The sequence below is a fragment of the Manis javanica genome, chromosome 10, assembly GCF_040802235.1.
Source record: "Manis javanica isolate MJ-LG chromosome 10, MJ_LKY, whole genome shotgun sequence".
NCBI lineage: Eukaryota > Metazoa > Chordata > Mammalia > Pholidota > Manidae > Manis > Manis javanica.
The window spans coordinates 107,626,738-107,637,987 of NC_133165.1; the positions used below are offsets into that span (position 1 = coordinate 107,626,738).

The following is an 11,250-nucleotide window of genomic DNA, read 5'->3' on the forward strand; positions in this document are numbered from 1 at the left end:
GGGTCACCCGGGGGGTTTAAAAATATCTCCACCTGGCCCCAGCCCAGGCCTGTGAAATCAGGTAGGTGCAGGGCTAGGCGTGGATTACTGACAGTTCCGTGGGGAATCCATTCTGCAGGAATGGTTGCCAGCTGGTTTGGGGGTGAGATGGGTGGGAACGCCAGCTGGGGCCTCTGGCTGAGCCTGAAGGGCTCAGTCCCAGCCGCCTCTGTAGACTGAGGGAGGCAAACGGGCCACACCCTGCACCACTTATTAGCAGTTCTGGGGGTGAGACCCAGACCTTCGTGTTTCCAAAGCTTCCCAGGTGAGTGCAACGGGCACTGGGGCTCAGAATGACCCAGGAGAGTAAAAGGTTCGAATTGCATCTGCTACACACTTGCTGTGCAACCGGGGGAAGGTTTCTTCACACCTCAGAAAGCCCGCGTCAGCAAACAGGTGAAGCAATTACTTCCTTCCGTGTTTAGCTAGGAAGATAACAACTAGATAAGATAATCCATGAAGGGGCTTTTGTGAACTATCACATACTCTCCACAAATCTGAGATCTCTAATCTTAGATCACACACCATAGCTGTGGAATGAGGTGTACGTCCTGGGTGATATTCCCAGCTGGGTTTTTCTTGCCAGGCTGACTTATACCATAGGAAAAACCTCTGTGTGTGTCAGCCTTATATTCCAAACTGGTTTACCACCCACCCTGGGGTTAGGCAGGCTCCACAAGGCCCTGGGGTCCGGCCGCATCTGCTTCTCCAGGGGAAACTCACAACTACAGGCACTGGGGGTGTATTAGTCTGCTGGGGCAGCTGCAGCAAAGCCCCACAGATTTGGCAGCTTGAACATAAATCTGTTATCTCCTGATTCTGGAGACTGAAAGTCCAAGATTAAAGTGTTGGCCGGGCTGGTACCTCCTGAGGCCTTGGCGTGCAGATGCTGTCTCCTCCCTGCGTCCCCATACAGTCCTTCCTCTGCGTGTGTCTGTCCTAATCTCCTCTTATAAGGACGCCAGGCAGATTGGAATAGATACATCCTGATGACCTCATTTTACCTTAATTACCTCTTTAAAGACTATCTCCAAATACATACTTGGAGTCACAATTTTGAGGTACTGGGGATTAGACTTCAAATTATGAATTTGTTCAATTTTTTCATAAATGTGATACTTTATTGCTCAAAGTGTTCCTTTAAAAATACGTTGTCCCAGTGCTGGGCATAGAAGCCACAGGGCATAAATCTGCAAAGAAGTAAAAAGCTAACCTTTTCAAACAATATGGCTTCTCTCTCACTTACCAACTTTACATCTCCCTGTATGGCCCCGGAAGATGACTGGTTAGCCAGAGACGGGTAAGATTCCTCAAGGGAGGAACAACCTAAGACAGGCACAGTCGCAGGGGTGCCATCAGGAGAGAAATTGGGGATCAACAGAGGTGAGGCTGAGAACCTCACCCACCCTGTTTTGAGAGAAATCTGCTGCATCCGTGGATATTTTATTGCCCTTGTCTAGCTCGGATTAACACATAGTCTACAGGCACACACCTGATCATCTACATTTGCTCTCTTACAGCACTAAACTATGTTTTCTACCTTTATCTTGCATCTACCTACCACTTCAGCATTTTATTAAAAATAAAAATAATAATAATAATAAAGGGAGAAATGTGGGATCCACATATAAATCAAGTATAAAAATCAAACGAATATTCATATTTGACCTGATTGTTTATAGTTCATGATGCGTGATCAAAACCGAAAGTTTCTGTGATGACTGCCCTTGTACTGTTCACCATGTAAGAACTTATTCACTATGTAAGAATTTGTTCACCATGTAAGAACTTGTTCGTTATGCTTCAGAAGATTGGAGACTGATGAGAATTAGGCTTGAGATGGATTAATGATTGTGCATTGAGCATTGACTCCCCTATACAGAATTTTATTGTTAACAACCATTTGATCAATAAATATGAGAGATGCCCTCTCAAAAAAAAAAAAATTTTAAGAGGGTAGATTTCATGTTAAATGTTAAAAAAAAAAACGTTGTCCCCATATTGCTGTTTATTAAGCATGTAATTGTTGCTAAAGCATAGTATCACTGATTAACATAAGGTAAAAATAATAGCCACTCACATACTCTTGAAAAGTGCTTACGATATTTTAAGGGAACATGTTTGCATTTTTACTTGACTGATGGACAATTTCATATTTTTATTTAAAATCTACAAGTGTCTTAATATTAAGACATTCCCACCATTATAAAAATTAAACAAAACATAAAAACAACTCCAAAATAAAACCCTACAAAAAGTATAGCCCGTATCAGCACATTTTATACCTGGATCATACAGATATTTTCCATAGAGCTTTGAATCCTGTTCTTCTTTGAAATTTGTAGACACGGATGGACTTCTCCTGGGCTAAATGGTACCAGGGAATATTGGAACACCTCAAAGTCTGGTTAGAGGGCACTTAACCACCTGTCACCTTCACCGAATGCTATTTCAGGGTACGTGGCCGTGAGCGCCCCCATCAGTGATGTCTCCTGTTGCTGTGAGCCTGAGGGCCGCCGTCCTTTGTCTCTGGGCCTGGATGGGCCTGGCTGCCGGCGACCGGGTGTACATACACCCCTTCCACCTCCTCGTCTACAGCAAGAGCAGCTGTGAGCAGCTGGAGAAATCTAATGCAGAGACGCCCAAAGACCCCACCTTCACTCCCGTCCCAATTGAGGCCAAGACGTCTCCTGTGGACGAGAAGGCCCTGCGAGAGCGGCTGCTGCTGGCTGCTGAGAAGCGGGACGAGGAGGACAGGATGCGGGCTGCGAAGGTGGGCATGCTGCTCAACTTCATGGGCTTCCTCAGGTATAGGGCCCTGAGCAAGACCCAGAGCACAGCCGGCGGGGCCATCCTCTCGCCCACGACCCTCTTCGGCACGCTGGCCTCTTTCTACCTGGGAGCCCTGGACCCTACAGCGCACAGGCTGCAGGCATTCCTGGGCATCCCCGGGGAGGATCAGAGCTGCACCTCCCGCCTGGATGGCCGCAAGGTCCTCTCCGCTCTGCAGACCATTCAGGGCCTCCTGGTGGCTCCGGGGAGTGCTGACAGCCAGGCCCGACTGCTCCTCTCCACGGTGCTGGGCCTGTTCACAGCCCCTGGTCTGCACCTAAAGCAGCCATTTGTGCAGGGCCTGCTTCCCTTTGCCCCCGTCACCCTCCCACGCTCCCTAGACTTGTCCACGGACCCAGACCTTGCTGCTGAGAAGATCAACAGGTTCATGCAGGCTGTGACTGGGTGGAAAATGAACAGTCCCCTGGCAGGAGTCAGCCCAGACAGCACCCTACATTTCAACGCCTATGTCCACTTCCAAGGTAAGGCCAGCCCTTCTGGGGGTGCTCTGCCGAAGGGTGCTAGTTTTCCATCACTATGGACTTCATGTCCAGTGCTTCCACTGAACTTAGCAGGGCAGGGCCATGGAGATGGGCGGGGTGATGGGCGTGAGGAAGTGGCCAGGGCCACCTGCAAAGAGCACAGAGTGGCTGCCACTGGGCTCCTGGAAGAGCTCTACCGTGTACTGCTACTCTACGTTCTTTTCCGTTCTTTATTTTATCCCGTGATGAGGTGAAGAAGTGTGGTTACCTTTGTTTATTGGTGAGGAAATAGAGATGCATCACTGACTTGCTCAAGATGGCAGAGCCACAAGTGGGGATCCTGGGACCCAAACTCACATCTTCTGGCCCCACAGCCCAGCTCCAGGCTCAGAAGGGACAGGTTCCTATTTCTTGAGGTCACTGTCCCATGCAAAAATACCCAACTTGTTTGCTTAAATCACTTTCATGCTGGGAGGGCTTCTTACCAAAAATTCCCTCCTGCAAAGATATTCATGCATGTGACCAAAAGACGTTGAGGATCTATTACTTGCAAGACTGGGCTTCTCAGAGGGCCAAGCAGGAAGCCTCCATAGGACCCAGCCCCAGGCTGTTAAAATTCAACAGTGGGGATGGGTGCCGTGGAAAATGCCTCTGGTACGAAGCTGCAGGTAAAATGCTCTATGAAGGTCTCCTGGGCTCAGAGCACCCTGTTGAGGGAGGGTCCTGGGGAAGCAGGGGGAGCAGGGCTGCAGTGAGGTGGGAGGGCAAACGTGTGGACAAAGCCTGCTGACTTCTGGGCGAGGCCTGAACAGGAGTGGCTTTGACTGGCAGAGCTCAGCATCGGGGACCGCGACAGTGGAAAGATGGGTTGTGGCCAGATGCTGAGACTTCGAATGTAATGCCAGGAAGGCTGGTGGAGGGGGGTTGCTGTTATGGCAGCAAGATCTCTGCTCAGAGGTCATCCCGGTGGCCTGCGCGGCATGGACTGGAGGTGGGGAGGGTCGTTGGAAGGTTATGCAACAGTCCAGGCAAACTGTCCCTGGGCCACGTGCTGAGGTGGTGGCTCTGCAAAGTGATGGCTGGGCTGGGGAGAGGCGAGTTTGAAGGTCAGTAATGAGGCTCTATCCAGATGTGCAGCCGCGTGGGGACAGGCAGCCAAGTAAGCCAACAGCAGAAAGAGAAGCAGGGAGACGGGAGGATAAGCAGAGCGGGCTCGGATTCTAACTCTGATAACATCCTGCAAGTCTGGAAAACCACCTCCAGCCTATGGGCGCAGGAGGGGATGATAGGCCCGGATTGCCCGCGTCCCAGCAGGGACAGGTCGTGGAGCAGAGGCCGGTGCAGAGGCCACCCAGGCAGGGGTGGCCGCACCCCACAGAGGGTGAGGGGCCAGGGCTTGTCCAGACGTCCTTGAGAGGAGCGTGGGGAAGAGAGCTTGTTGAGGAATTGTGTTCCCCAAGAGGCTAAACCAGAGCCACTGGTGCCAGAAATGGGGCCGGTCTTGGGAAAAGCGCCTGTCCGCACAGACCACAGGCTAGACGGGAAAGGGAGGGGGCAGGGAGACACGGACGGAAGCAGCCACGCCCAGACACTGAAGCCCTGATGCTCACCCAGCCCACCGACCTCACTCCCTGCGGAGACGCACACCCCTTCCCGCCCCCCAGAGCATGTCCACTCATGACATTAGCAGGCTGTCCCGGGGGCCTAAGCTCCCCCATTATAATAACCTCCGAGGGCAGTGGGGCGTTTGTGACTGGCAGGGACTCGGGTGCTGGAAGCCGGTGAGTCCGGGTGCCCTTTGCCCAGACGTGCTGTTGCCCGAGCTGGGTGCTGGCCCGGTGGGTCCGCTGCGCCCGTTAGCTTAACCCTGACAGGTTTACTTAACCCCTGGATGGGGATGGCATGCTGTGCTTGTCAGGGGAGCAGAGAGGACAGGGCAGCCACCCTGGCTTCAGATTCCCACTTACTCTTGTTTAACTTGTTGGTGGAAAAAAATGTAGTACTTTTTTCCCTCTAAACAAACAAGCTTCCTGCCAGGCTTGGGGGCCGGTGCTGAGGTCCCCGCAGGGCACCAGCGAGGAGGGACTCTGCAGCTTCTCGCTCACACGCCCTCTCAGAGAGCTGCTCTCATCAACGCCCAGCATCCCGGTATAGAGGACAAGGAGGATGCTCCCTTCTCGCAAGGCTTTGCTCACTTCTCCCGTGACAGCTGGGCTGGCGGGCAGCTCAGCTCTGCAGGTGCCAGGCCACAGCCCTGCTGGCAGGAGGGGCAGAGAAGGCACACCCACCCAACGCCCAGTGGGGAGGTGGCACGCAGCCCTTCTGGTTCTTTCACTGGCCGCCGCTAGGCTGTGTGTCTGTCCCTCACTGCACACGGGGCCTGAGAAGTGTCACCTTCATTCCCAGAGGGGAGTGCCCAGCTCCGCGTCCTGGGGCTGGGAAAGGGAGGAGGGCCTGCCCCTCTGTGGCAGCCAGCCGCTTGCTGTATGCAGACTGGAAGGAAGCGTGCCTGAGGGTGCAAGGGCAGTGAAAGTGCTGTGTGTATGGCGAGTATGCGCACTTTTGTGCAAACTCACAGCATGTGCCACACCGCGGACGCTGGGTGTTGATGTGCCGACACAGGTTCATCCACTGTAACACATGCACGGCTCTGGCGGGGGTGTGTGAGTGGAGGCCTCAGTGCGTGCGTGCGGGTAGTGTAGTGGGTATATGGGAAACCTCTGCGACTACCTTCCCCTTAATTTTGCTGTGCACCTAAAACTGCTCTAAAATATAAAATTTAGTTTTGAAAAAATGAGCATGGCACACCACAGGCTTTGTCTGTGACGGATCTGGGTCAGTTACTGGTGGGTAAGCACCTTTAAGTCTTTGCGGGCCTCAAGTGATGTGACGGGTGTGGCATCTCACACCGGTGCCTGGCATGTATGACGTCTTCATCATTGGCAGTTGGTGTGACTGTAGTGAACTCAAAATGGCTGGATTTTGCAGGAGAAAGACATGGCTGGCCCTCGGGTCGTGGGGTGGGTGCGGTGCTGGGCCGGGAGCATGCAGAGAGGCCTGGGGTGCAGGGGTGGGCAGGTAGGGGTGCGGTGCTGGGGCTCCGTGGGCCCTGCCCTAGCCGACTCTCCCCTTCTTGTGTCCGTCCGGCCCTCCAGGACAGATGAAGGGATTCTCCCTGCTGGCAGGGCGCCAGGAATTCTGGGTGGACAACAGCACCTCAGTGTCTGTCCCCATGCTCTCGGGCACCGGCACCTTCCAGCACTGGAGCGACGCCGAGAGCAGCCTCTCCATGACCCGGGTGCCCCTCAGCGAGAATGCCGGTCTGCTGCTGATCCAGCCCCACCGCGCCTCAGACCTGCAGACGGTGGAGGCCCTCACCTTCCGGCACGACTTCCTCACGTGGACCAAGAAACTGTGTCCCCGGTACAGCTCCTGGGCAGCCGCTCACAACCCTTGGGCTGCTCCCCCTGGAAAGTGGGGGGCCCTGGTCAGGAGAGGGCATGAGGTGGGCACATGTGCCAATGTGGGCCAAGCCCTGGGTGCGAGCTGGGAAGGGGCACGGTGGCACTGGTGAGCGGATGGGCGTGCTGCTCAGAGCAGAAGGCCCGTGCATGCATCCGTTACCTGTCTCTCTGTCCACCTAGCTCCTGATTTACCACCTGGTTCTGGGTGCAGGGGAGGTAGAGGAGAGGGCAGGCATGCCTTCCCCGTCCTTGTATTTGTCCACCGGTTTGGAGGGCCACATTTCAGCCCACCCTCTGATGAGGTGGGGGGGGACCTTTTTGATGCCCTGCCCCCCCGCCATGCACAATCTGCTGCATTCGAAAAGCTTTAGGGACTGACTTCCCAGGAGGGTTTGGACCCCCTGAGAGACCTGGGGGGGTCTTTCTCCGGGAGTTGCCCTTGATTCCAGAGCTCCCTTGGTTTGCTGCCCCCAGAGTGTTTGACCCCCTCTCCTGCTTTGATGGAGTTAAAACAATCCCTTCCACTCTACACCTGACACAAACCAGGCCCATAAATCTACTCTGATATGGGCATGAGGGCACAGGGGGCCTCCTGAGGGCATCATTTTTTGTCATTTTATTGTGGCAAACATAAAATCAACCATTTCTAAGGGTACAGTTCACTGGCATTAAGTACATTCACCCTGCTGCACAGCCATCGCCCCCACCATCCATCCCCAGAGCCACTCCGTGTCCCCAAACGGAAGCTCTGTCCCCATTACACACCCGCTCCCCAGCCCTCTTCCCTCAGCCCCGGCACCTGCCCTTCTACTTTCTGTCTCTAGGAATCTCACTCCTCTAGGACCTTATATAAGCAAAATCATACAGTATTTGTCCTTTTGTGACTGGCTGACTTCACTTGCCATAATGCCCTCAAGACTCATGTTGTAGCCTGGGTCAGAATTTCCTTCCTTTGTAAGGCCGATGTTCCGCTGCCTGGAAGGACCGCACTTTCTTTATCCTTTCCTCCGTCGGTGGGCCCGCGGGTCCCTGCAGCCTTCTCGCTATTGAGGAAATGCTGCTGCAGGCTCGGCTCTCCACCAGCCCTGTGAGGGTTTGTGCATCCCTGGAAACACCCAGGGCCCTTCAGCAGTGCCAGAGGAAGGCCCTGCTCTGAAGGGGGGTCAGTCGAGTGGTCCTACGTAGCGTGCCAGCACAGCGGCTGACGCTGTGCCTTCCCCCACCCCTCTCCCTTCCAGGAGGCAAGGTTCTCCGACAAGAACCCCCGTGAAGGGTAGCTAGTAAGACATTTTAAAATTATCCAAGTAATATGCCCTCAGTACAGCCAACCTGAACACAGAACAAAAGAATAGATCATTATTCATAGTTGATCACCTATGACCGCTGTTACATGGACATCCTTCTCACAGAATTACAAAGGACATGAACATTTTTTATTGCATTTGTTGCTGGAAGTTTTCCCAAGCAGCCTAGTGGGGCGAGGGAGGCAAACATCCCTTATGCAGGGATACACCTCGGGGACCACCTGGCGTCCTGGGTCTTCGGCTAGTGTCTGTGTGTGGCCTGGGGCGTGAGAGGGGGACCCACCCGAACCCTCCTGACCACAGCACCTCCCCAGGCGCATCCGCCTGACCGTGCCCCAGCTGGCACTGCGAGGCACCTACGACCTCCAGGGCCTGCTCGCCCAAGCCAAGCTGCCCGCCCTGCTGGGCTCGGAGGCGAACCTGGGCAGAGCCAGCGATGCCCACCTCCGAGTCGGAAAGGTACCGTGGGGGCCCAGGTCTGTGCCTGACTCAGGTTCTCTGGGTGCCTGAGGTGGGAGGTGTAGATGGGCGGACACCGAGGAGGCTTCGGGGCGGGGAAGGAGGTGAGGATGGCCTGGCCAGGTGGGTGTGTGCTCAGTGGGGAGATGTGGACCATGACATGAGTTGGGCCAAGAGCGTCACCTACACTGAGGGGTGTGTGCATGCCATGCACGGTGCGGGCAGGCTGGAGAAGCACCCTCCTGCACTGGCGCCCGTGCCCTCTTTGGGCCCCAAAGGCCTGTAGGAGCTGCCCCAATGCTTGTCTTTGCAGGTGCTGAACAGTGTCCTCTTTGAACTAAAAGCAGACGAGGGAGAGCAGCCCAGAGAGTCTGCGCAGCAGCCGGAGGGGCCGGAGGCCTTGGAGGTGACCCTGAACAGCCCGTTCCTGTTTGCTCTCTATGAGCAAGACTCCACGGCCATCCACTTCCTGGGCCGTGTGGCCAACCCGCTGAGCGAGGTGTGAGGCCCTGCCGTCACTGAGGCGTGGCCATAGGCAGCCGCCTCCCACCGTTTCTTCCAGTGAGTCAGCTCGGAGCTGGAAAGAAGCCGTTTCTCCTAGTAAACATGGCGATGAATACACGGAGCAGCAGGTCCTGTGATGTGCCTACCCAGCCGCCAGGCCCCCTTTATCCTGGGGGACGCGGGGGCACCAAAACCGGATGAGTGGATAGTGCAAGTTGACTGTTTCGGAAAAAGTTTGCCCAGACCAATGTGTTTGTGAAACCAAAATGTATTTCCTTTCTAACTGAGCACAGAAATTGGGTTTTAAAATGAAAATGTCCATTTTTTCATTGCTTTGGGTTTATATCCAGTTATTGAATGTGAGCCCACGACCCACACGCCATCTCCACAAGCCTTAGTTTTTCTTTCCAGTGATATTTGCGATTTTTGAAAAACACATTAGGAAAAAAACAAGCATCTGAGTTTATGTTTCAATGTAATCCCGTGTCTGATTCTCCCTTGTGTTATTAATAAATGTCTTGCAACAATAAACAAAAAAGAAAAATGATGTCTTTCACTTAGCAGCAAATGTATGTAATTTAGCTGACGGTGCAAACACGAGCGCTTTCCTGGACTCTGGGCCCTGTTCTGTCTGGGTAGAGTTTCCATGGAAGGCGCTGGCGGGCACCTGGCCATCCTTCGGACATGGGGGGGGGCGCCCTCCTCTGGACGCCTGGCTGGGCAGGGGCACTTTCTCCTTTGTGGGACGCAGATTCGCACCGTTGCTTCCATTGTGCCAGGGAGCAGAAGGCAGAGAAGGAAATCTCCACGGATGGGCATTGGCACATCCCTTTCTATCTGGTGAACGCTGCCTGCCGCCTACCCCCCGTTGGTGGGATTAGGCCCCCACCCTCTAAACCTCGGGCAGAGGCCAGCACCTGGAGGCCCCCTGCTGCTGCTGGCACTGAGGCTATTTCCTGAGTACATAAAGCACTTTCTCACCAGCCCTTCCACACATTCTGAAATAACTGAGCAGGCTACATAACATGGGGGCCTTGCGTAACAGCTCAGAAGCGTGGGGCAGCAGGGAAGAGAACGGGCGTGGTGGGTGAGTGGGGATGACAGTTTCAGAGGGCGGCCAAGTTCTTCCTGCATGTGGCCCCATCCGCATCAGCACCGGGCCTGCCGCGCCCGTCTGCTGGCCCATCACAGCCACGCTCCCTGGGCCCAGGCCAAGCAGGGTGTGCTGTGAGCACAGGGTTGGGGTGCTCTCTGAGGCCTGGTCTGCACCCCCATGTCTCAGCGCCCCTCTCACACTCCCAGGCACCCCTGTAGTCTGGAATGCATCTCCCTAGCCTCGATGTCCGGGGACAGCAGTCCTTCCTGGCTGTGGCCGTGCCGGGCACGTGGGAGGCAGTGTGGTGGGTGCTTAGAAGCATGGGTTCCTGAGATGGAAAGGCTGGGCAGGGGGCCCAGAATTAACCTTTGCTGCTGTGTGACCCAGAGCAGGTACTTCACCTCTCTGGACCTCCCTGTCCTTATTTGTTAAATGGGAAATTCTTGAATGAACAAATGAATAATAGCCACCGTCATGACAGTAGCACTCAGTCCATAGAGAGGCCATGACCTCCACCCTGAGTCCTGCTCCGTAAAGGTACAGCAGGAATGGAGGCGTTCCCCTGTGGGCAGACGTGGCCCTCTGAACACGGGCCCCCAGAGATGCCCAGTCCTAATCTCCAGAACTTGTGACTGTGGCCTCTGACGGCGAGGGGCCCTTGCAGTGATTAAGGAGATGACCACAGGCTGTCTGGGGGTGTCACATGTGACCCTATAAGGGTGCTGTCGGGGAGACTGGAATGCCAAGGAGGGCAGCCAGCCCTGCCAGCCAGCGCCCTGAGGCTGGCTCAGTGCAGTCCAGCTCAGACTTCGGCCTCAGAACTGTAAGAGGACAAGTCTGTGTTGCTTTAAGCCACTAAGTTGCCATTTGTTACAGCAGCAAAATGAAACTCACACAGCAACCCTGACACACACTCAGGAACTTCTCCTGATGGTGTCGCTGGGACTCCTGCGAAGGCTGCTCCCCCGTGTTCCAGGCCTCTCAAGAATGACCTCCCCTGGGGTTGCCTTAAGGAGGACAGCTGACTGTAGGAGGGTTGGCTGGCACTCGGGGAGCAGACAAGGTGAAAC

The 11,250-nt window shown here is 54.7% G+C and overlaps 1 protein-coding gene across 1 annotated transcript in view; it reads left to right on the forward strand.

The window, feature by feature from the left end:
• The window catches only part of AGT (angiotensinogen), an 11,994-nt gene extending 2,363 nt beyond the window's left edge, over window positions 1-9,631 (forward strand). The window contains exons 2-5 of the mRNA XM_017644328.3: window positions 2,495-3,353; window positions 6,509-6,776; window positions 8,436-8,580; window positions 8,894-9,631. Of these exons, the coding sequence (XP_017499817.3) occupies window positions 2,525-3,353; window positions 6,509-6,776; window positions 8,436-8,580; window positions 8,894-9,085 (1,434 nt within the window). The 5' untranslated portion in view covers window positions 2,495-2,524 and the 3' untranslated portion in view covers window positions 9,086-9,631. The remainder of the gene's footprint in view (window positions 1-2,494; window positions 3,354-6,508; window positions 6,777-8,435; window positions 8,581-8,893) is intronic.
• Window positions 9,632-11,250: the final 1,619 nt, after the last annotated feature.